At 43.3% G+C, this 26,191-nt stretch overlaps 2 protein-coding genes across 3 annotated transcripts in view; both read right to left on the bottom strand.

The window, feature by feature from the left end:
* pcxb (pyruvate carboxylase b) overlaps positions 1–10,364 on the bottom strand; it is a 73,017-nt gene extending 62,653 nt beyond the window's left edge. Inside the window, exons 1-2 of the mRNA XM_076086911.1 lie at positions 9,936–10,364; positions 287–423 (exon numbers count right to left, since the gene is read on the bottom strand). Of these exons, the coding sequence (XP_075943026.1) occupies positions 287–423; positions 9,936–9,937 (139 nt within the window). The 5' untranslated portion in view covers positions 9,938–10,364. The remainder of the gene's footprint in view (positions 1–286; positions 424–9,935) is intronic.
* A 5,025-nt stretch (positions 10,365–15,389) lies between these two features.
* LOC142945972 (uncharacterized) lies at positions 15,390–24,693 on the bottom strand. 2 transcript variants are annotated; one of them, XM_076086913.1, is made up of 11 exons: positions 24,650–24,693; positions 21,438–22,849; positions 20,613–20,866; positions 19,172–19,377; positions 18,824–18,984; positions 18,428–18,531; positions 18,100–18,160; positions 17,326–17,414; positions 16,752–16,874; positions 16,251–16,351; positions 15,390–16,135 (listed from the first exon to the last, which is right to left on the bottom strand). In XM_076086913.1, the coding sequence occupies exons 2-11, from the start codon at positions 22,819–22,821 to the stop codon at positions 15,610–15,612; spliced, it is 3,009 nt and encodes a 1,002-aa protein (XP_075943028.1). In that variant the 5' UTR covers positions 22,822–22,849; positions 24,650–24,693; the 3' UTR covers positions 15,390–15,609. The 2 variants fall into 2 exon arrangements, with proteins under 2 accessions (XP_075943028.1, XP_075943027.1); XM_076086912.1 differs by lacking the exon at positions 24,650–24,693 and adding an exon at positions 23,680–24,643.
* Positions 24,694–26,191: the final 1,498 nt, after the last annotated feature.

Consider the following 26,191-nt stretch of genomic DNA (forward strand, 5'->3'; position numbering starts at 1 on the left):
GTGGGTGCAGTTCTACCTCCGTTTCCAATACTCTAATAAAAGAAATGAGCGCTTTATGATTAAGCAAACAAAGTTAGCTTGTGCAGCCGCCCACATACAATGTGTGCTTAAATATTAGTACGTGCCAAGTAAATATTAAAGAGTCTGAGAGTCTGTTCGTTTGCCTGGAGAAGATTGTAAATGCCGTAACTTTATAAATAAAACTGTTGAATTGAATGGTGCTATCTGAATCGCTCGTCTCATTCAGTGGTGATTTAGCGCCGATGGGACGTGGAGGCGGTCTTACCTCTGTTGGCCACCATGACTTTCTTGATTGGGCGATACTCGCTCTGCGGGGCAGAGTGGGAGAAGCGGGGGGAGAGACACGCCCTCCTCACGGCCAGCAGGCCGAGGCCGCCTCGGACCACGGTGTACCTCAACATCCTGAAGGAAGAGAGAGAGAGAGAGAGAATGTTTAAACATATACAGTCTCTATACAACAGCAATAAGTGAAGGGAAGAACTCCTATTGTCTTTTGCAGTCTCTCTGATGAAAAAAAAAATGATGCTTTCAGGGATATTTTAAAAAGATGATAATGCTTTGAAAGTGTTGAAACAAGAGTGAGCCTTGTTTACAGAGATTAAATCCACTAAAGAGCTGAGCCCTATTAAGTTGTTGCCGAGGGTTGCGTGTTCCTTTCATGGCATTTTCTTCAAACATTTTAATTGGCGTTCATGACATTTAGTAGGAATCTTGGATAATTCCAGCACTCGGGAAGAAAAAGTGTTATGAGGGAAGAATTGTAGAACTGTGGCCCCGACTTCTGTTGATGTGACAGTTTGGGAAAAGACAAAATGTAAATACAATCTAAGGAGACGCAACTTGGCTCGTGTCAGTTTGCTTATATGATGGCTGGAGAGAATATATTAATATGACTCGACCATATATGACTCAGAAGCCATTAGATGCTGATTAGATGCTGATTATTCGATGATAAAAGGATCAAGTAACACAATTAACATTATAAAGTAATAAAAATAGCACACAGATTTACAATCGCATAAATCTTGGCATGACAGCTCACAGCTCTCGGATCAAAACATCTTCCAAAAAGATTTGATTTCCATAAAAGGAAGGAGGGAGTAAGCCAATCAGCTGCAGCTGCGTCAAATTAAAGACAGCAAGTTCACGGTGCGTTTGTGGTGAGGTTCCTTTCCTCAAATCACAACAATGAAACGGCAACTATAAAGTGGAACAGACTCGCTGTAAATGAATAAATGTTCCATACTGAACAAGATACTCCAAAGTCTGTCTCAGTTGAGAATCTGTTGCCCTCACTTGATTAGAACGACTGCACTCAAACAAAAAGAACCATCCAACTATCCAGCATGATGGAGGCAACGCAACACACAAACAAACTGCACCCAACACTTTGGTTGTGCTTTGATGGCTGCATTCACTCAATAATCACCAAACGCACACAGTCAAATGTAGCCTAGCGCGTGGCTCGTTCACTGTGTGGAGACAGGCAGCTTTACTGGTGCTGGAGCTGTTTGATGGCGAGCCTGCAGAGGTGGAGGCTGCTTCTTCTTCTTCTCTGATGACGAGGCTACACCTCACCGACAGTGCTTTGCTGCCACACTGTGGTCAAACAACAGCAATGCAACCAATGGAGACCACCACCAACTGCAACTGCCACATCCTAGACTTTAATATAAATTGGACATTAATCTAAAGAGCCTCAGATCACAACGAGTGCTGGCATCTTCTACAAACTTTACACGTTAAGGTGCACCCAGACAAAAAAAAAAAAAAGAACTAAATTTCCTTGAGCCAAATGAAGTCTCATTCTGCACAACTACTTCCTGTTTGTTACCCGTGGTTGCAGGGTTTCACTTACAGGTGAATTACCACGTGTGTCCTGTATAGATGTAGAGATAATGAACAGCGGTGTCGGTGCTGTACAAACTGTAACAATGACCTACATGAGTGCATTAAAGCTAACAGCATAACTCAATTCACCCGTTTCATGTGTGTGAAGCAGGTTATCTGCTTTAAATCCCCCCAAAAAGGCTCCTATTAATCACCCACTGAAACATGTCTACCAAAGCGTTTTCAATACCTCACATTGGACGAGGCGTACAGGTGAAGTTGGGTAAAGAATGTGGACCGACTGTTGAGAAACTAGATCAGCCTGATTGGATGGCAAAGGTAATCTTTTCACTCAAAATGTCCTTTACAGTGAGACCTTTTTAAAATCTAGATTGGCGAGTCTTATATGACGATGTGTGACTTATAGTGACGGAATGAATGAAGAATTAGCTACGGACCAAGAACCAACACTCCTTCAGACGGTTAACGACCGTCTGAAGCCTGATCGCAGTGGAAGCTCAGGCTGAAACAGTATCTTGCATCCACACAAAAGCAACAGCGTCACACTTTGTAACCGATACAGTTTCACAAGGCCTGAATAAGACAGGGAGACAACAGCAGACCGGGAACAAAGGACAGGACAAGGTAGACGGGCAAAAACAGGTCAAATACCACCTGTGTCCTGCATTCAATTCTCTCAAATAAAGCTGAAGCACAGCTTCTTACCAGAGAAGTATACCCGTTCTAAACTGGGGTTGAGTGATATGGTGTCTGATTTAAAGAAAGAACATAGATACACACTGTATTAGCAGGTGGATATGGGGACCAGACTCTTAGTTGTAACAGTCTTAAAGCCCCGATAAAGACGACACTTTTATCTACATATTACAATAACCAAGTGTTCTAGCACATGATGAATGTTGAACAGCTCTACTACAATCAAGCAGAACTCCTGTTTGGGTGTCAAATTCAAACGAGCAATCCTTTAAAATCGGTTTATAAAAAAGGTGACATTCTGCAGAAACGCGTCTAATAACAGAAATAGTCACGGCACCAGCATGCATCGAGTTCAGTAATAAATGATTTCCAGCATGTAGCCTGATGATGGTTCATTTAAGATGTGGCCTGTAATCAAAAATGCTCTTTGATCTCCTCAAAGCTGGGAATCTTCCAGACACTGTGGCCCTGCAGTGGAGACAGACTTGCTGGGCAGTGATGACTCTCACATTCGTAATATGCTGATGTTGTAAACAGCTGATCTAAGGACTGAAAATCCACCCAGAAACAGGAAGTATAGCATTCCTAAAGTTCAATGATTGTTGGGGACAAACTTCTAGACAGTGATGCTGTCAAACAAGCGACTTGAAGCGTGACGTAAACTATCGCTACCTTTCTTAATAGTACTACTCTGTCCTCAGCATATCCTCCTCTATTTCTCTCTGTTTGAAACCCTTTAACGGTTTTGAAATGTAGCTCACTTCCTTCCTTCCTGCTGGTTCATCTCCTTTTGTGTATTTGGAGAATGCTTCAGAAATAAAGCTGTTCATCGGGATTTAGCCTTAAAGATAAAGGAACGAAGATAAACCCGCTCCTATCTCGGCCTTCACAATGATGGAAAGTTTTTTTTGTGAGCCACAACAAATGACCATGTGATCGGTGACACACCCCCATTTGTTGTTGACTCATGGCAAGCACAGTAACACGGACCACTACGGGGAAAAAAAGCCAGGACCAAACTCCACTCACGGCTCAGTGCTCATGCTCTCAGATGATCACGTCACTGTCCACATCAGCATTGCGCACTTTTACTAAAAACAAAATCAATATCACTTGAGTGAAAATGCGATAAAATTCAACTTGCTCTGTGGCTCTGCTTGATAAAGCAGGAATGAACAGTATGTTATCACGCCCCACATTTCTACAGTCAGTAAAAGATAGTAGTAATAGTAATTACTGCCATAAATAGCCACCTTATCAGCCGCCTAGTGGCGGCCACCTCAATGACAGTGGCTTTATTATGTAGTGCTGAGCAGATACAACTCCATCAGTCGTCTTTTCATCCCAATAAGGCCAGAACCCTGTGTTTCCCTAACAAGACCTTCCAAAGGGTCCCTATTATCTGTGACACAGGAATGTGACCTTTGTGTTTGAGCGAGTCTAAAAGAGGATAAACAGGGTGAGACGGGGTTGTCTTCTTTATCAGATACCAACGACCCATCCAAGTTCAAACCAGCACATTGAAATCAATGATTTACCTCATACCACAAAAACATCTCTTCTGAGTTATGTCGCCGTGATCATGGAGCACCGCAGCTCCCTCCGCCTCCCAGGAAACAGAAACAATTCAAACCAGGGGGCAGAAGTCTGGCCCAAGTTATTCAGCAACAGCATTTAGTTACACAACACAGCAACATCTGGAGGCTTAAAACCAGCTGCAGACCCCGCATTGTTGTTAACGTTTAGGTATGACCCTCAAGTAGAGGCACACTTAATGTAAATTATGTTCAGGGCTTGGCTGTTTCTCAACAAGTTGCTATTTGAATCGGTGGGCAACAAACCACACTGTCTGACGATCTCCGTTACAGGCAGAGCACTGTGAAAAAGTTTAACTAAACTTTAGTGTACGACCTCTCTCCCCGTCTCAATCCTGAACATCGCTTTCAGAGCTGCTGCAACACAAAACAAGGACTGAATTAAATTATAGTTGGGTAGACGTTTTATGCCAAATATACTCTCCCTCTCTCTCTCTTTGCTGTCCCGTCTCTAAATCTCTCCCTGACACACACAAGAAGTGTCCTCACAGGAAAGTTCCTAAATAACCAAAACCGTGCTCAGCCTTCAGTGTATATCTGTCTGACACACATGCACTCGCGCGTGCACACATCAGACCGTCCTCAGTCTCCACCTAAAGGCCATAGGTCACTGAGACCGGCCTGTGTGTTGGGAGGCTTCAAAGAACAGAGGTGACTTCTGGTTCACACATTAACCTGGAGATCAAAGTTTCATTCTGACACACGCGGCCGCCAATGTTGTGACACACAAAACACACACAGCTCCCGCATTTCCTTTGCCTTGATTGACTGATCTCGGGGCAAATAAATACACCGGCTATCTGCCAGCATTTGTGCAACAACAGAGGATCTAGCTTTTTCATTCTTTGCACCAAACGACGAGCATGAGATGACACTTTCTCAATGACTAAGGGGTGATTATTATTGTGCAACACCCTCTTGAAAACACAGGACTGCCAAGAAGTTAAGATAAATGGACTTTGATATTTTGTCGAAGTAGCCCCTTCCCCGTCGATGTTCCCTGCATCGTATACTATAAAGGGTAGGAAGCACACTGCTTTTCTAGAGATTTCTCTGTCACTTTAAAGTTAATTCCCGGGATAACTGACATTCCTTTCCTCGAGTCCGGCATTAAAACTAGAGCTGGGAGAGTCTTGCCAAGCGCCAAACTGCAGGAGAACAAATCGCTTTAAAAGCAAGTGAATTCTCTTGTATGACAGGGCATTTTTACTGTATCAACATATAATTTTAGGTGAGGTAAGAATACAGAGCATGGCTCGCGGGTGAACAACATTACTCCACTAAGCCGTGGACTAAGCTAATTATAGTGTTTCATCAAACACTTTACCGTCGCTAACCTCCATCACTGTCCTTACACTCACTGCAGCCAAACAGCATCATTCCTTCTGTGCTAATTGCAATAATTTCCAGTGAGTTGTCATCGAAATGTAAACAAACCAAACAGGAGATCAGCAAAGATCAGCTTCTGTCCTCCTTGAAGTTCCTATAAGATGAATAAAGTCCCTTCGAGACTATGCAGCAATAGACCGAGTAAAGTAGTACAAGCCAGACTGTCAGAAACTAGAAACCTGAAGTCATTCCTTGCACGGAAGAGTGCAGGAATTCGGTTTGGGTTGCCAATTATCAGCAGCAGGACATGCTCAGATAGCAGGAACAAGGTTCCCGTGGCTGACGCCGGTTGTGTAGCCAAAATCAAAAGCTTGTGAATGGACTAAAAAGTGGGAGCGGCGGCACAAAGGTTAGAACGTCGAGCTCGTGGAAAGGTAGATCGGATTCACAAGCAGTCTGGGAAACTCTGCTGAAAAGACCGAAACAAGAAATACTATAAAGGACCTGGAAAATTACCATTTGTTACTGCAACAAATTTCCTTAAATCATTAACCATTCAATAGAAATAAACAGAAGCTGTTACTCATTTGAACATCGCAACGTCAGCAAATGTAAAAAAAAAAAAGAACTGTAACAAAGTACAAGTTGTTGTACATTAGCATCTGTGCACTGTTGCTATAATTTGTTCACCTGAGTGATGGCCGCTGGAACAAAGTTGCTTTTATAGCGCTTTGTTCTACACCGAGGGACTATATACACCTCCGTCTAGAAGGAAGAAGCTGAGATTCCCACCCTGTGCAAAGGGTGGGAGTCGTCCTTTGAAATGGAGCCGGTTATCCGTTGTAACCGTCTGGTGTGCAGGGACTCGAGGTTGAGCTGTGACTCACCAATCAGCCTGCTAGACCATTTAACAGTTTGATACAGAGAGTTTCTGTTCAGCTACATCTTGCTCTTGACTCTCACTGTCACTCAGCCGCTTTACCAGCTGAGTCAACAAGATGCTCCAGTCTCCTGCTGCTTCAGGCCGCTCCTTTAGGATAGAACGTGTCGGATAAACACAAGATTTCAGCCTAGACCCTCCTTCACTTCTTTACTGGTACAATAGAAACCAGGAAATGATTTAACATGTCATCTTTGTGATGGACATTTCCTTATCTTTTTTTGTGATTCATATAAAGATTCTCTGCTCAAGAAAAGTCTTGTAAAAGGAGAAAGTTCTTGATCAGAGAGCTTTAGAGCAGGCACGTCCAAAGTCCGGCCCGCGGGCCAATCACGGCCCGCGGTCAGATTTTATATGGCCCGCACCTTCTGTCTTAAAATGCATTATTTATGGCCCGCCAGCACAGTCAAAACGGAATGAATAAATCATACAAATTCAACATGCAATTCCTCTTCTTACCTCATGGTGGCAGCACCACTCTGTAACTGTCTGGCTGTTTGAAATTGGCTCTGACCCTTGACCTGTCATGTTACGGCAAGTAACAAAAAGGAAAGTCGATCGTGAGGGCCGCGGCTTCCAGGAGAGATGGAGATCGCAATATTTTTTTCACCGAAAACCGAAACAACTGTGTCTGCCTAATTAGTCATGAGACTGTTGCCTTGTTTAAGGAATATAATGTAAAGAGACACTACGAGACCAAACATGCTAATGCTACAACAAGCTATCAGAGAGCGACCGTGCTAGAAAAGTGAAGCAACTCCAAGATAACTTGGCCTCACAGCAGCGGTCCTTTTCACATGAAAACATCATCAAAGTAAGCTACCAAGTGGCCATGGTAATTGCTAAACATGACAAACCTTTTACGGAAGGTGAGTTTATCAAAGACTGTTATGAAAATAGCGGAAAACATAATTGCCCCGAGAAGAAGACCGAGTTTTTTTTCGTTAGCCTGTTTCATGTGTGTTGAACTTAAATGTGAGACAACTTTTCATTACCCTCACTAAGTCATATTTAAGATTGTCTTGAGGTGAGAATATTGATCGGTTTCTATGTAATTAGCTTTTAGATGGCTTGTTCTTTGTGTTATCTGACACCCCTGCGGTAAAGTAACAATAATGTCAGGAAGTAAAGTCACATTTTTATCAACCTGACAAAATTACGTTCTTGTGGGAAGAAAAGGCAACACTGTAGCTTCTTTACATTCTATTAGAATGTGAAGAAGTTACATTGTATCAGAATGTAGCTTCTTTACATTCTAATAGAATGTAAAGAAGCTACATTGTATAGAATGATTCTATTGAAGTTATTCCTTTTTAAAATGTTTTAGACGAGTCACTAATCACTTTAAAATAGTGATTATAGCTGCTTACATTTGGTTACATTGCTATTTGCTGTCATTGAAAATAAAATGATTAAATAACAATGTATGTATAGGCTACTTGTATTGTTTAAAATAATGTCAGCAGGGACTGTTGGCCCTTGGGCATTTTCACATTATCAAATCTGGCCCTCTTTGAAAAAAGTTTGGACACCCCTGGTTTAGAGGATCTGGGTGAGAGGGCAATGTCCCATAAAACCCTTCAACCAGCCTACAGGCTACATTTAGCCAAACGGTACTTCCTCTGTAAAAAGGAACGCTTAAAATGTCAATTGTTAATTAAAAAGCTTGCTTTGGATTCACCTTTCGTCTGTGAAAACTTTGGCTCTCTGTATAACTGGAGGTTACCAGGAGGGGTCATGTGTAGCTGATTTTGAACACTTGGACATTTCTTGGACATGCTGCAGTTCTCGTGCGCTAATGTGGGTGAGGGGCTGCAAAGAGCACGAGAGCTTCTCAAGTGACATATTACTACCAGACCCTCTTTGACCTCACGAAACCTTGAGAGAAGACGCAGCTGAAGGACCGTTTCACGTAATGGAGAAGTCTTTTTATTTATGCCTGCAAGCACAGATGCACTGCTGGCAGTATCCTTCACCTAAACTTGAGCAAAAATAATCTTTGTGTCGGGCCCTTTAGAGGGTCATTTGTAAAGTTAAAGTGCCGGGACACAGCTATTCATTCTCACTACTGGTGTTTAATACCTGCCTCCCTGTCTGACAGATTAATTTCTGAATTCTTGCACCACTCATCAGATATTTGTTGGATGGTGGCCTGGAAGTATGAAAAGGAGAAGGTCCAGTGTTTCCCAGGACACATTCATTATTTTCTCACTCCTCAACAAGCGATCAGGTAAACCAATTAGCCGACGGCCCTGAGGGAACAGAAAACGCTGAGAGGGTAAGGCAAGTGCACGTCAAAATATCTATCAGACAACTGGAAGGGGGCTGAAATAAATTGGCACACAAATGCCATCTTTAGAGATTTATGATGTGAGGTGTAAGTTCATGCAAAAGGGAGCCGTGACACCTCTGTATCATTGTTATAAAACTATGATGGATGTGTCCCAGTTGCCTTGAGCCTTTTCAGTCTATTACCTTGGCACTACTGCAACAAGTAATAACATCAAGGTGAATGAGTGAACGGCACATGTCCATCAAGCCCTCAAGGCCACTACAGTCACTTTAAGAGAGCAGACTATAGCGTTGTTCTACCTGCCGATCACATCCGTGCTGTAGGATTTAGTGTAAAACCGTGAATAACATGTCCTTTGCTTGATCACTACAGCGCTCCCACTGGGCCTCCCCCTGCTCTGTGATGGGACAAACTGTACAGTTGAATGATTCTGACACAACAAACACACACACACGGGTTCAAAGGTGAAGATTGAATCTCTGCAACGCAGAAAACCTGTGGGGGGAATCAGCCCATTGCACACTCAGCTACAAGCTCCTTGGGTGCATCTTACAAGAAAACAAAGCCTGTTCTGCTAAGTACAAGTTCCAACATGGAAACAGACATTTTATGCCTTTCTATAAAAAGGAGTAGTGTTGGTCCTATCACGTGGCCTTCAATACCAGGATTTTCATGTAAATAGGAGCCCCATTTCATTTTACCTCATCATCCATATTAAAGTTATTAAAGGCAGTGGGTAAACCGTGACAGAAGCAGTCATTGCTGCATGTGTTGCAATGCTGCAAACTCACACTAATACAAAAGTACATTGAAAAGTTTTACGAGTGACCTCCTTCAGCAGCCTGAGAGCCTTGTGACCCCACTTATACATTCTGCTATGATTAGTAACATAGTTGCACGTGTGCACAATGTAGCAAAAAAAAAAAAAAAAGTGGCGCTAGCTAAAGTTAATAAGCTACTTTCTAAACAAGTTCTCCATGCACACAATGTTGCAAACGTCTCTCTGGAGCTGCTGTGACAGGACTGACCACGCTAACGCAACATCTTTCAGCATGCACGTTGACAGACAGACACAAGCAAGGGTACGCGTGTAGCCGTTCACACACTCCCGGAAGAAAAGGGTTTGTCTTTCAAATGCACTCAATGACAGCCACACGCATACATACAGGACTCGTACGCACACACACGCGCGTTACCCATCAGTACTCACATGTTGGTGCTCTGTCTGTGTCAGTGAATGATGTGAATCCGCTGGCAAGTAACCGGACACCGAATGTAAACAGTCGAGTATCGTAGTGTTTGTGTGTGCGTTTGCTAACGCGACACAAACACGGACACGTTGCTGCTCCGAAGAGAGAGATAGGGGAGTTTATATATATACACAAACACTTGCGCACGCACACACACACAAGCACACGGAGTGACTTCGGGACGGCCGAGCGCACGCTGTCACGCACACACTCTCGCTCAGTCCCTCATATGTTGCAAAGGCGCTCGGACTCTGAAGCTAGTTGCTAACTTAGCTAGCAGCTGGCACCGTCTGTCTCCGTCTGCTGGATATGGAAGTCTTCTACTGCGCCTGCCTCATACTCCCTAGTAATCTCTCTCTTTCTCTCTCTCTCTCTCTCACACACATAAGCCTTCATCCCTCTCCTTGACATGACGCAATCAGGCACGCCCCTTCTGCTCTCAGCCAATCACAGAAGAGAGCATGATAGCGCGCATCGAGCGGCAGTATTTAAAGAGCTCGAGACCAACATAACCCCATTTAGGGCAAACTGGTTTAATATTTATTAGATACACACTAATTACTTTTTAGATATCCATAATAGCTGTTATATTCTGTTATGCACAATTGTATTATGTGTCTCTAATATGGTAATTAAAGATATCCACATTCTTACTAGTAGATATTGTATTTCAAGATATCTACAAACTCACATTTCAGATATGATTTTGACAGCTGGGTAAGCAGAGGTGTGAATATTTTCATTTCATAGCAAAAAGGCGCTACCCAGGTGCTAGCTACCTGCCCAGTGTGAAAGAAAGACACAGTAAGCGACTGGCTGGTGCATTTAGCAGCTAAAATACCTTTTGTTTTGGGAGACCAAATTAGAGCAAAAAGGACAGTGAACATTGGACTTACATTCCCCAGGTGGCCAGAAACAGGACTCCAAATGAATGGCGATGTTGTTCAGTATTGTGTGGGTAAATATAATGTGTGGAAATATGAAATATGAGTATGTATGAAAACTGGTTTGCTAACAAAATCAACTTAAAAGGTGATAATGTGTCACCGTTGTGTTAACAGCTCACGCTGCCCTCAGAGTCAGTTATTCCAGGTGTGATGGATGAGACATCATTGAAAGGTGCAATATGGGAATGAGAGAGTTGATGAAGCAGCAAATAACTATTAGCTATGTAAAGACATAGTGGAGTAATGTCTACCTGAGCAGAGAATGAAGTCACTCTCGCTCTGTGTGTGTTGTATTCCAACCTTCTCCTTGCATTATTGGCATACTGTAGCTGCGCTGGCTGTGTGTGCTTTTAGTGCCTGCTATTGCATGAAAGCATGCCCTACTGCCCCACCGCAACACTGCGATCCTTCGGCGATTACAGCTGATAATGCCATCCCAACTGATGCACTGTTAGCGCTGTTAGCACTGTTAGCTGAGAGCAGCCGGCTCAGCTGTCGCCATGTTGAGAGCCGTTGAGAGGCAATTGAAATGCTCCCAATCTGGTAAACAGCACCATCAATAGTGTAGGTCGTACTTTTGCTTTTTATGTTATGACGAGTCAAAATGTCTGCTGTCAACTGATATTGATTAGAGGGGGAAAGGAGGCAGTGTTAATTTCAATCCATTGCTAAATAGTGATTATTTTAGTCAGTGCACATCAGGTCAGTTGAACATGCACAATTGTGGAACAGAAAAGCATGCAGTTCAACACAAGAAGGATACATTTAACACTACTAGATTAAGAATGGATTAATATCTATGGGGTTCATAAAACTAGATTTGTTGAGTTCTTACTTTTGTCCACAACCTACATCAGAATAACCGATATGAACTTAATCCTAAACATTTATCCTGGATTGTGTAAACTCCTCAACAAGAGACTTAAAGTGAAACGCACTGAAAAGAAGAGAGGAAAAGTGAGTAGTTAAAGTGTGGAGCACAGCGTGAAAGAAAGAAAGAAAACTGGTGCAGGGAACAGCTGAAAAGGACAGGATTTGATTACAGGCTCTTAAAATGGTTCTTTGTAGTCCTGCTTTGTAAAGTGCACAATAGACAACTATACTTTCATCCGATCCTAACCTGCAAATAAGCACTCGATCCTTCCCTAATTTAAAGGGGAAACACACCCTATTACACCGTATTATTATTGTGATAATTCAGTGAAAAGCGACAGTTAAGCCAGAAAGAAATTTGCACATCCTGAAGCTGGAAAACAAAATGATTGTTTCTCAACTCTTGTTTGTTCACTTATCGCATCCAGATAACAGAGTCTGTGTCAATGACAGTCCTAAGAGGACGCGTTCGAAATCAACCAGACTTATGGCAGGGGTCGGTGATGTATTTAAAAGAGACAGTTGGACACACAGACCTAATCTTAGTTGCAGTATTGGGATTGCTGATCAGTTCAAATGCCCTATGATTTGTCCTCACTTTGACCTATTTATTTTTCCGATTACCTCACACTCGCTCTCTCAGTGAAGTTTAATCATGCTGCTCTCTCTCCTTCTCTGCCGCTTACACTCCTCGTCTCTCTCAGGCGGTCTCTTAAAGGTTGTGATTAATGCCATGCTCTCATAGTTTCTCACACACCTCCTTTAGAAGCAAATATTGTGCTCTCAGTCGTGCCAAGTGGGCCAACCACTGCGTGCAAGTGTCCCATCACCAGTGCTGGTGCGTAGCTAGGCCACACGGGACCTAGCTCATAAGAATTTTTATGGGGCTCCTCCCTCACATAACAGACTCTCAGTATTAAATCCGATGTCATTTTACATACTTAAAAGGGTGCACAAATGTCAGAGGGTGTTTGGTGGGGGTCAACATTTACCATCCAAGTGACCTTTAACTTCCTCCAGGGACCTGTAGACACTGATTTCTAGCATGCTAATTTAGCATTTTATGCCTGTTCCTCAATAAAAAATATTGCATGTTTGCATATAAAACAAAAGCTAAGACACAATGATACAATGTTTATCAGTGCCTGACCTAGTATGCAAATAAGTCAGCTGAGAGCATAAATGCTACTGCATGTACCAACCTGTGAGTGCACATACTTATATATTACATATTAGGCCTTGCATAGCTTTTGCAGATGCTTTTTCACACCACAAGACATCAAGAGTCAGCAGCAGAGGCATAGTGAATTCACTTTATAGTTCCAGGTTTCCCATAATAATGCAAGGGCTGTGCCAACTATAACATAACAGAGCCCAACCTCCAACTGTGTCAATGACAGCAGTGGGCCTCCATGTACAGTATCTCACGAGTGATGAAAACCTCATTCACACATTCATTTGTCAAAAGAAGGGCAAAGCAAGTTCTCGTACTTTCTTCTCCGGGAGATGAAGTCCTGACATCTAAAAGTAAAAAGGGAGTGAATCATTATGTCAAGGTTCACAGTAATTTCATGTCACTCTGAATTGCTTTCTTTTACAGTTCCACGAGTTCAGCAGTTCTGCTTAGTGTCGCTAAATGACAGCCGGTTTGTACTCTGAGCACTCTTGACATAGTCGGTTACTTCTCAGTGAGATAAGGACAATCGTGTTGCATTAATGTGCCAAAAGAGAACATTCCTGCAATTGTACATGCGGTGTAGTATTAGGAAGGAATGAGATCATATATTGGATAACAATGTACAGCAGTCATTGTCAACAATACTTCCCCTTATAACGGAAAAATGTGCTGATTTATTAGTATGGCATTCCTAAGCGTCATACCCTTGTCTCGACAGTGGAATGAATGAAAAAGCTGTTTTTGTTTAGTGGGACCACTCTTGCCAATGGGAAAAAAAGGAAAAGTAGCAAATGAGAGAAAGAGGGGGGGATGGGCTCTGGTGCAGGGCGTGAGCTCAGTGAACTGGTAAAGAGCTGCTCAGCATGAATAGGTGAATGGCCACTGCTCAGTAACGTCTCTGTTTATTCTCTGTCCGTTCCCCCCTTTCCCTTACCCCCATTGGTCTGGTCTTCCACTCCCCCTTTATCTACGCGCTTGTGCTCGCTGAAAAAAGCCCAATATTCAGGACCGTTGCTGGCTGCCAAAAAAGCAGAAAGACTTTCAGACTAAAGCGTGAAAACAAGAATATCACAGCTCATCATAGCTCTGGGAAGTTAAAACTACTAAAACAGGAGTATGTGGACCCCAGAGCAAGAACAGACGACAAATCTGACAGTCTTTGAGCACGTATGTCATCTCGACATAAGTGCTCTATATTTAAAAGAATCAGAAAAAAAACGAGTGTCGGACAGAGAAAAGAGGGCAGACAAACTGTGCCAGACATGGTGGATTTTGGCAAGGAGAGGAACCATTTATAGGTCATTGTGAACTTTTATCAGGGACGTGCATACACACAAATGCATAAAACATTCAAACACATATCAATGGATCTGTTTACTTACAGGTTTACTTTAAAAAAGAAAAAAAGGATACCTTGAAGGACATGTGGCACATTATATGAGCATGAACAAAGAGACGTACATACCGTTATCGCTATCACAGTGGCAGTAACACCCATAAAGATACCGGACCAAAGAATACGCACCGCCTTGAGAATTGCACCTCAGGATGCTGTTTATGCATCTTTTGGAATTTTTATGTTTGTTTCTGGTTGTTTTTTTTGTCAACACAAATCATCCTTAAGTGTGCTTTTGTTTATTTTCTGTATTTTAGATCAACCTCATAATGAATTTAACAGGCCTACTCTCTTTACAGCCACTGTAGAGGCTTCCCACACACTGTCACAATGCCTCTTTCCCGGCATCCTCCAGGACACAGTCACAAAAACACACACAATCACAGTAGTTAACCATCAACAGGTGAATTCTGGGCACACGAGTACACAGACAGCTGTAAGAGAGGAGATGGTCTACCAAGGTCAATATTAGCCCATTATGGTGTTATATCAAAAGCTTTCAACAAGCTGTGTGTTTAAATCGTTGTGCCAACTACGTGAGAGTGTGTGTGTGTTTGTGAATGTGTGTGTGCCTACCTTTGTGAGGACCGTTTTCCGAATGTGGACATTATTGGAAAGTGAGGACAATTTGGCTCAACCTCACTTTTCCAAAGGGCTGTGTGGCAGTTAAAAGGAATAGTTTCATGTCTTGGAAAATACACTTTCACTTTCTTCCTGAAAGATAGACGAGAAGATGAAAAACACTCTCTTATTTTGTCTGAATGAAGTGTTTGCTTTTGCTTGAGATGTAATGTGTTTTTTGTATGCTTTTAATTTTTGTGTGCAGAGTTTCGACAAAGAGGGCCCTAGTTTTGAAAATTGTAATGTAGTAAAAAACTGTTAATTTGAAGCTATACCACCCAGAAGACAGTTAGCTTAGGTTAGCAAAAAGACCCGGCTCTCGCTGAACATTATGTTTTATCTTGTTTGTTTAATCCATGTAATTGTGGTTTACAGAAGTAAGAAACACCAAAAACTACCATGAGGTTACAGATTTTATTCAAATGTAAAATGCATAAGAAACATTTAAATATGCAACACATCTAAATACACAATTTACAACGATACATACACAAATTGTGATGATGTTTCCTTGAAATATTTTAAAAAGTACTGAAGTTTTTGTTTAAATTTTGTATGAATAAAAAAAGCACACCTTTGGTGAGTCTGAGTGGTGGTAATGCCTTTGGGAGAGTTAAACACTACTGCCAGTTGATTGGCTCTTTTCCCCCCACTGTCCCAGCTCCTACAGTGTCTTTCTCTTCTGTGTTGCAGTAGAAGATCGTGGGGTCGGGGCCATGTCCATATGAGCCCCATGATTGGTGGAGAGGTAAGACAGTGGTGGGCTCTCTTTGGTTTGAGTCACCGCCATCGATATTGGTGATTACACGAGAGTTTGTGGCAGCGATGTTGCTATATGTTACCACAGCGCTGGGATCTAGGACTCTGCCATTACTGGGAGTGATGGAGTTGCTATTGGTTACAAGGTTAAGGACATTGTCTGCATTTGCGTTGTGGCTGCCAGCGAGGCCAGAAGAGGGAAAGGTCAGAGTGGCTGCCAGGGGCAGGAGCAGGTTACTGCCTGGGGAGGGCATGAGGTTGGTGGGGCGACTGAGAGCCAGACGCTGGGTGAGGAGCTGGTGCTGCAGCCGCCTGTCGGTCCAATCCTCCTGAGGCTGGCGGTGGATCTTCATGTGAGCGTTACGGGACTTGATTTTATAGAACATTCTGGAGCGAGGAGAGAGGGAAGACTGGTTTGAAAAGAAGACTTGAAAATCTAAACTATCTTTTGGCGTGCTCTGAAGCCAAACGCAGAGAGCTTAGTGTAATTGGTCCTACTCACTTGCCACACAGCTTGCAGGGGAAGAAGCTGGCCAATGAGGGCACAGGAACTGCCGCCTCGAGGCCAAACTGTCTGTCTACTGGCTGACAGATGGGCGCCATCTATGAGAACAAGACCAACAATAAGAAACTATGCTCCTGAGCTGCATTCCAGGCCGGATAAACATTTAAAGCATTTAACGGATTACACAAGACTCCAAATACCCCAATAGCCCACTATTCTGTTTTACTTCTGTTTCTAATCTATTAGTCTTATTAGTCAGAGATCCGGATGCATAGCCCAGTGGAGGCCACAGAGTATCATGGGAATAGACAAATAACTGCAGGACGACAACAACAGGAAACAAGAGAAGGATAGAAAGAGGACGAGAACTAAAGCAGAAGGCTGACATTAAAATGCAAACTACAAGAAACATCAGTGGGGAACCAGACTCCCTGGATCAGCTGGGACATCTTGACAAGAGGCAAAAAGATTTGAACACTTCTTTCAGGTGTTTCTTACATTTTTCTGCTGCTCCATCAATGCTTCTCTGTTCTCCTCCTCCCTCTGTTTCTTCTGTTTGTCCTGGAGCTTTTTGCTCAGGTAGTAAAATTCAACACACTGGCACGCGGTCTTAGTCTTCACCTGCAACATACACACACACACATAGTGAATACTTGGCACTAAAAAAAACAAGTGTAACTTGTCCCATGTCAACCTCAGCTTGAGTCCAAATAGATTAGCCGACATATTTCAGAGAACATAATCAAGCTGAAACGTACTGTTGCCACATATAAACTATAATCTTTTAGTAGGGAGTGAGTTTACGAGTGCTCATTTTGTGAAACAGGCTACAATGTGCAGCCTTTTTCACTCAGTTAGCTGCACAGTGAAGGTGCTGGTGCGCTTTTGGTAATCGCATAGTTGCATAAGAACACAAAAACAACCACTAAGTTGTGCAGCGGTAGACCAAATGAATGTGAATGCTTCATTTTTCATTTTCTATTCCATGTGTCGATTTGACAACACTGGCTCAATGGCTGACCACCATTAAAATAAATGCTGTGTAAGCACAAGCAGGGAAAAACAGGTATACCATTTTCTGTATGAGTGAAAAGTCTTTTCCAGAAGTTCCCAGAGTTGCACTGAAGAGACTCTTTTCACTGTCTGTCCAACAATCACTACCTACAGAGAGAGAGAGAGAGAGAGAGAGAGAGAGAGAGAGAGAGAGAGAGAGAGAGAGAGAGAGAGAGGAGGGTGGGGGAGGGGGAAGAGTTGATAAATACAGATAAACAGGTTGTTTGAGGACAACACACAAACATACCTGGGACTTAAGACATCTAGAATGTTGTGAAATTGTTGTCAGGGGGCCCAAGACCTTTAACACTACCCCTGACTACAGGAATAAACCCACCAAAGTGAACACTGTATGCAGAACAATGTGTACTCTGTACTTTACGTGATTCTTGGGGGACTTGAATGCACCAAAGAAACAAAAAGAGAGCGAGAGAGAGAGTGGAGGTTGCGCGTGATGAAAGTGGCAGGAGGTTTGGGCTTCTACAAAGCCTACTATTGTACATACAGAGCACTAGGAACGGTTAGTCCTTTGCTGAGTCACATTTTGAGATTCATACAACTGTTGTCTGTTGCAGAGAAACACCAATCTGCCTTCACTGCAACACATTTAAGTTTATCCCACTTCCCTTCCTATTTCTGTCCTGGTTGAATTTGCGAGTGACGTTAACTCAGTTTGAATAGCCATAATCAAGCCAAAGAGCGGTCTGAACAGCAGGTGGTAATTTAGGAGCGATCCCTCAACATGCATAGGGAACCCCAAGAGTTAAGAGAGAAGCCAAAGGTGAAAGGTTACCAGAGTAGTGGTAGTCTCCTGTTGGCGAGGGCTGTGAGAACAGCAGCATGTCCAGTGTGGCCTGAGCAGGAGAGAGGGAGGGAGGAGGCACAGAACAGACAGATGAGTCATGCAATGGCTCTGAAGAGAATGAACTGAATATGGATGAGTGAGGAACAAAGGCAGGTAGAAAGAAATGACAGAGAATGAGTAGGTGAGTAGTGATGCATGGAAGTGAGTCGCGATGGATGGAGGAATGATGAAAGGGATTGAAATGAGTGCATGGTAAAATAATTAGTGAAGATTAAAGAAATGACGGGACGAAAATATTCCCTTCTGCACAGCTTACCATTGCGTTCCCCTGACAGTAGTGCAGACAGTGCAGAGTCAGCTCTGTGTTACTGCCCCCTCCTGGTATGCAGCTGGAACTACACATGGACAACAGCAGCTCCACTGTGCATGCACACACACACACACACACACACACACACACACACACACACACACACACACACACACACACACACACACACACACACACACACACACACACACACATATATGAGCCTTTTCAGCAGGGAGCAATGATCTTCCTATCTATCTTCCTTCTGGGGCCAATTAAAAATGTCTCCCTCATACACGTTATTATAGGTACACTAGAATATTTTCTGTGCAATTATTACTCCAAAGCTGTTCTGTTAAAAAAGTTTTGGGTTGTAAATAAATATTTTAGCATGCTGTTTACCTTGGTCTTGTAAGTTGGTAGCCTCCTCCAGCTTGTCCCACGGTTTCCAGAGCAACTGTTCCCTAGGAGAGTCCTCCTCCGGTGACCACACCCTTGACCCGTCCACATCCACAAAGCATGGAGGAAGCTCTGCCTGGAAATCATCACCCACGTTGACATACCTGGAGAGAAGGAAAGGGTGAGGGTGGGAAGGGTAATAACCAATACCATGGATCCAGATCTAAAACAAAAAAAACGTGAACAAAATTCCTTGGCCCATAGCTTAACTCTTCACCCTGTTTTTGAGATATCATGCTAACCAATGCTAAGGTAATAAGCAATCAAGATTTAAAGCAACATTTTACTCACGGTAACACAACACACTCCTCTTCCTCTGCTCCACATGTGGTTTCCTCCTCTCTGTGATTGAGAGATGATATGGAGGAGTAGAGACCCGTCCCCCTACGAACCGGATTGAGGAGCGGTTGAGGAGTGTACAGACCCCTCTTCTCACCTCTGCTGGAGTGAAGGATACTGGGAAAAGGAGTTCCAGTGAAGATTGGAGTGGCTTGTTGCTGTAGGTGCACAAGGAAAGACAAAAGTGAGAAAGCAAAATGTAGGGTGTGAACAATTAACGTTCTCAAAGCTGAAGTATTTAGTCCTAAAAAAGTATTGGTCGTTTGCATTTGCCACACTGATAGCCACTTTTCCATTTCATTTCTGTGCATCAAATACAGAGATAGGTCCATGAGAAGCTTAACTAGCTCTGTCGAAGGTGAATAACATGCCTTTCACCAACTCCAAATCTGTCACATGTATACACTACAACCATTCAACGAGTCTAAAAATAAAAGACTGTGGTTTTAGAAACCGAAATGCAGTTGGAGCTAACGTTATCTTTCGACACACAACCATTTACGTGTCAGCCCACCGCTTATGCACAGCTTCTCCAGCTGTAGCGAGTGTTACCCCCCCCCCCCCTCAAAACCTAGTCTCTGTCCACTGTGAAAATGTGGCTTCTGAGATGCAGTGGTTGTTCATGAAGAAGAGCTTGTCTTGTTTTTACATTAACAGATGACTTTGGCCCAGGATACTTCCAATAAAATATAGAGGTTCCAGCAGTTAACAGAATAGTCCTTCCGGACTACTATAGATAAAAGCGAAACAAAAAGAGCTGAAAGAGTCTAAAGCCATGCTAGCGGCTCTGTGAGGCTGTACTTGAGCACAGGACTAGCACAGGGCTAAAGACAGTATGCTAACACACTGATAACAAAGACAATGCTAACATGCTGTTTAGCAGGTATTACGGAAACCCTAGACTTTTTTAGAATGATGTTATCGAGATGATGGTATTAAAAAGGAATTCCGTTATCTAGATGGTGGTATAATAAAAATGTTTGAAAATTGTCCATTCCGGGCTTCTGTAAGGTGTATTGTTTACCATATTCACTATCTTAGTTTAGGGTATTAGCATGCTAATATTTATTAATTAGCAATAAACAGCAATTAGTTGTTGGATAATAAACCAAAGTACACAACAAAATGTTGTTTTGTGGCTAACATCAATCAAATCAAATAAAAATCGACAAAATGCGTCAACTGAAGGTTTTCTTCTCTTAAATGTAGCAACCAGATTATCTATGATTTTAACCCATAATGGACCTAACTATCCTGGATGCATAAACACAAACTTGCTATAACTTTTCTTGTCCCAAACTCACCAGGAGGAAATAGACAAGCACATATTCCCAAATGTCAAACATTTTTTAAATTTGCTCAAATTGTTTCCAGTGGTTAAAAAAAACTTTACCTGTAGCTGTGATTGGTTCAGATTGGTTTGTTCATTCTTTACATTTTGGGTCACAATGTATGGGGCAATCTTTTCTGCTGCCTCATAATGTTGGCTGGAAAAGTGAGTTGGACGAGAGGGAAGATGGAAGGATGGATGAAGGGATGGATGAAGGGATGGAGTGCTGGAGGGACAGAGGGCTCTGGATGGATGGAGGGATGATGGATGGGATGTGGAAGAGAGGAATGCCGCTTCTGGAGACTGAACGTGGGAGGCTGGGAAAATGAGAGGGGGAAGGACAATAAACAGTGGAAGTCAATGGTCCATGATGAACTGTTGAACTGCTTGATAATTTTGAGTATGACAGACAGTCAGACAAAACAAGACAGAAACATCACTGTTATCTGTGCAGACAGGAAAGTGTTACACTACGCACTGACAGAATCAGTTTCTTATTCGGAAACACTAATCAATTCTTGTGAAAACCAACATATGAACTCAAAGCACACATACATTCTGGACTGTATGCTGGTCGTCAAATGTGAAGAAAAAAAATGTTCTTCACATGGTGTAAAATAGTGCAAAGATGTCTGTTGCAAAATGTGAAAAGTGAAAATGGAATTTGCATACGGGAAATAGGAAATGCGTCGCTCACCTACGAAAAACCCACATGTCCCGTAAATTTATATGTGGGTTTAAACCTGTGGTTTTTTTTTGTCCAAGGGGGGAAATTAAGTTCGTTTAAATCATTTCAGGTTGTTTTCTCCTTTCTCAAAAAGTTGTGACAGCCTCTGGATAAAATTTACTATCATATGTTCGTGCACAAAAATGCACGCCATGCCTTACCTGTGATGTTGCCATAGTCAGTGCCGTGAGAAGGTCTCAGGTTGCCCTCGATGATGCCGGGGTCGCCTGCCGACTGTGGGAAGCTGTGCGTCAGCGGTGGAAACTTCCATATCATCCCGGAGGAATGGACGGATGGGAGAGACTGAAGGTGCGAAGTGAAAAACTGGAGTGCACCCAGCGGTTCACCCCCCTGGGACACTGAATGCCCGGTGCCCCCAAATGCAACGGGAGAGTCCATTTTGGAGGGTGAGTGGGAAGGAGGAGGCAGAGGTGTGGGAGGAGGACTAAGAACTGAAGACATGATGTGAGATGATGCGGGGGGAGAGGGGAAGGACAGGAGAGAGGGGTGAGTGGGTGGGGAAGAGGAGGAGGGAGGCAGGTAGGAGTCTGAATCGAAAGCGCAGCTGTGCCTTGAATTGACCAATCCAGGGCTTTCTCCTCTCCCAACGCCGAATTCCCAGAACTGTCCAGGATAATCTCCGCCGGGAATCATCGGGAATCGTCTCTTTCGTTGGGAGAGGAAAGCCTCAGAGAAGGAGTCCAGTTTCTGAGTGTACGCCACGCCGCTGACGCCGATGGGCGATCTCTGCGGTAGGCACCCTGAGGCAAAACCGATGGCGTCCGCTGTTCCTCTCCACCTGCCCTCTCCGGTCTGACTGGAGGGAGAGGCACTGAGCCAGGGTCCCTCGACCTCTGCTGGTTGAAGCTGATCCTCACCTGAGCCACAGCTGGACCCGTAATCCTCTTCTCTTCCTAAATAAGTATCACTCACTCTTGAATAGTCAACGCTGCTGTCACTGAAGCTCCCCGTCGCAGTTCTGGCGTAAGAAGTAGTTTGCTTAGTAAAGTGGCCAACGTTAGCCTCCCTGTTGTAAACTGTATCGCCTTTAGCCTCGCCGCCAACATGTGTATAATTATTGTAGTTCACTCTGAGTTTACGCTTGACTCCCTCCTCACTGCCACAATTCACGGTGTAAAAAACATCATTTGCGTTACTGTAGCAATCACCTCTTCTATAAAAATTGTCTGCAGCGCTTTCACTATTCTCCCCGTCCTCCCAAGCCTCCTCTTTTTTGCTACCGCCATACCAAGTGTCAGAAAAATGGCTGCCTATCCCGCTTTCTCCGTCAAGATGGCCTCCCAAGTTAGCATCTCCGTCCAAACAGCTACCGCTTGTGTTTGGGAAGCCTCTGTCACCTCCACCGCTCTCCCTTCTTTCCCCAGAGGAGGTGCTTGAAGTTGGGAAGGAGTTTGTGGAGTCTTCCCCTCTACTTCCATATGGCTCCTGAGGGTCCAGATTGGGCTGAGAGGACTGGTGAAAGGATGGGCGGTGGCGATGGTGGTGGAGGTTGGGGAAGGATTGGGTAGATGAAGGGTCGTCCATGATGGCTCGCTGGGTGTAGCTAGAGTGCCTCCATGAGACAAACAGAAACACAGTGTAATTATAAATGAACAGCCACAACATTAGTTCACTTTAGCTCAAGTACTAAACACAGACTAGCCCTTGTTACCAAACTTGAGGCGTCCATAGTATTTAGATGAGCTCACACACTGAAGTCACAGCTGTGGGCCCCTCCAAAGGGAACGTCGTATACAGACCAGTATGCCTTATCGAGAAAAATGCTCCCCATATGTGCAGAACCGCTAAGTAGCACATCTTGCTATAGGGAGCACATGCCGACAGGATTCAAACACCGGATTCAAGTAACGAGAGTCGACAAGAGTTGTCACGTCTCCAAAATCCCCTGTCCATAAGTAGTTTGCACAGACCCCTGCAGGTTTTGGGGGTAATTTATTTGATAAGCCATGAACATTACCAACTGTTCTTTGTCCTATGAATTATCCTGAAATGTCATTACCTGAAATTAACAGTGCAGGCTACGCAGGCGGTCAGTTCAAAGCAATGGCGCCATTTTTCATTCCGAATCAAGCTCAGACTAGCAGTTTTTAGCATGCGTATTCCTGTTGAGCATGCTTACAAAGTCTGCCTCGACTGATGCCATTTGAGTTTTGTTTGCCGTCAGATTAAACACACGTTAGCTTGCTAGAAAATCACTTTGAGTACAGACTTGTACATTGCGTTTTGAGGTCTTTGTTGGTTTTTCTTTTTCTCTTTCTCAAAACCACATTCTGCTCTAAATAGGACGGTGAGTGAGTCAGAAAGAGAAAGAACGAAGGAAGACGAGATGAAGAGACAGATACACTCTCTACGTTCTAAGCGTTAGTGTTGGGTTTTTTTTACCAGTTCTTGGCGCTTAATTTCCTTTTCAAATATGTTCCTCCTCTGTTGTTCATGTTTTCTGGTCCTGGTTCTTCTTCTGATTGTCTTCATCGTTCACTCTGGCTTCGTCTCGAGTGTTTGAATAATTATTTCCCCCTTTCAGATTTAAAGCACCTCACTTAGTCCTTCCTATCTGTCTCACTCGCTCTCCTTTGACTGCACACACACACACACACACAGTCAAATAAATGGACACACACACACACACACACATACTTACACGGTCTGTCTTACATCTAAAGTAAAATGGACACACACACATAACCAAGCTCACACAGATACACCGTCTTTTTCACACACACACACACACACACACACACACACACTCTTGCAGGTGTCAGAAGGGACCAGCAAGTAGTGATGTTGCCGCGCTGTCTTTTCGTCGTCGTGGTAACCACATCCTGAGGAAACAAACGCTGACGGATCTCCCTCCTTTCAGCTATCTTTATCTCTCTGCCCCCCTCCTCCATCTCTCTTTCCGTCTCTCTGCCCGTCCTTGTCTGTCTCTGTGTGTCTCTCATTCTCTCTCTCTATCTCACCATGCGCCCAGCTTTGTCTACCTTTCTTCTTATGTCTCCGTCTTGCGTTGTATCTCTCTACTTCCCCCAGTCTCTGTGCACTCTCTTCTTTTTGGTATACTTGTAAGTTCTCTTAGTGTCCCACTGCCTTTGTGGCACTCTCATCCTTTTTGTAGTTATTTTTCTGTATTTTATTTTTAAAGACATGTATGCTGATTTTTATAGGCTGTGAAGAATAAAGCAGCTAAAGCTGTGTATGTGTGAGAAAACACATTACTCAGTTATGCGTGTGTCTGTACATGAGTGTTGAATGTGTGAACGTACATCGTGTGGCTACAGTACATTTTGTAAGTGTGTGCGTGTGTGTGTGTGTGTGTGTGTGTGTGTGCATAAGCGGTAGCGTAGATGTTTACCAGATCAAGATTCTCCGGCTGAGTCAGCTGACAGGAAATGAGAGAGAATGAAACAGGAAGGAAAACGGCGACAAATGATGAGGTTCAGGGAACCCTCTAATCAGCCTGCCGCCCCACCCACCACACGCACACACACACACACACACACACACACACACACACACACGCACATATAGTATGCACTTTTAACGGGCCAGTAAGCTGTTTTCTAGCTTTGTTATGTCATATATTTTTAAAACACCTACTCACACATGCACACGTAACCTCAAACACGACCGCTGGCAGGTCCACAAGTCTGTGAGCAACTTCAAAAACCTACGCACACACACACACACACACACGGCTGTTAAGTACAGACAAGACAGGGAGTAATCAATCAGTTTAAATAAGAGAAGACTAATTATTTGCGTCAACATTTAGCATCTTTCCGTAATATATTACCTGGCTTTCTATCAGTGGGGAAAAAAATTGTATTAACATACAGTATAACAAAACTCACCCCAAAGAATGGAACATGAATTATTCATTTACATCAACGGCAGTATTTTATTTTGTAACCTGTGTGATGCTCGGTCTTTCTCCTTCACGCAGCATGAATGCAAAGCAGTAAAAAGTACAATATTTCCCTCTGAAATGTAGTGGAGTAAATCTATAATATGAATTGTATATTCAGTCGTATAATATTATGCTGAATACTAATGGGCAACGTTAAAATGTACAAACGTATAAAATCTCACAAAATAGAAGTAGGCCTACCCTAAGGAACTGCCACTGCCTCCCAACTGCCACTTGAATTTTAGCTTCATCACTTTCTAAATGTGGAAAACTGTGTGAATATTGTACCAGCAATGACAGCATTTAAACAACTGCATCACGTGCATGAATTCAGGGACATACGTATACTTCTGTTAACAGATCATGTATCCTGTTCTTTACACGATTTTTCCCTCAGACATGACAACCCATTCTGAAACTTGTGTCACTTGTTGAGTTGATAATAAACTTGCCAGCAGATTGCGGTCCATTCAGTCACTCGTGGGGCACGTTTCATCAAATTTGTAACACAAGATCATTTTCTTCCTGAGACATTTTCCCTCATCAAAACCAACACCATGCTCGCAAGACCCTGCAGGACGCACAAATGTGGAATTTGTAAATAATCTGCGTGCAATGAAACGTGTGCAATCCCTCGAACAGCTCGTGTATCAGTAATTTATGATCCAACTGAGAAACTCCATCACCTTCCAGAGAGCGTAGAAAGAGAAAATGAGCAGATGTGTGTACGTGTGTCGGTGTGTGTGTGTAGGTGATCATGTTAATGCTGAGGTCACTGATACAGTGTGACTACTTCTCATAGCTGGAAACCTCAGCATTAACATGGAGAGTAGACAATGATATGGTATCTACACGACCTGTCTGACCCGATAACCTCAATATTAGCATACGTGATAACAATAATCTTTGATCGATTTACGCGCGTTCAGATGACCTCACTACATTACATTACACCTCATGCAAATATGTTAAATCTAAAGGGTCCAT

Source organism: Anarhichas minor, unplaced genomic scaffold, assembly GCF_050575085.1.
Source record: "Anarhichas minor isolate MPS153535 unplaced genomic scaffold, ASM5057508v1 ptg000009l, whole genome shotgun sequence".
NCBI lineage: Eukaryota > Metazoa > Chordata > Actinopteri > Perciformes > Anarhichadidae > Anarhichas > Anarhichas minor.

Coding starts and splice junctions, on each gene's coding strand:
- LOC142945972 (XM_076086912.1), bottom strand. CDS start 23,732: ATGAACAACAGAGGAGGAACATATTTGAAAAGGAAATTAAGCGCCAAG. Junction 19,378..20,612: donor TGAACCAATCACAGCTACAG/GTAAAGTTTTTT, acceptor GTGCACCTACAG/CAACAAGCCACTCCAATCTT. Junction 18,532..18,823: donor TACCAACTTACAAGACCAAG/GTAAACAGCATG, acceptor GTGCATGCACAG/TGGAGCTGCTGTTGTCCATG.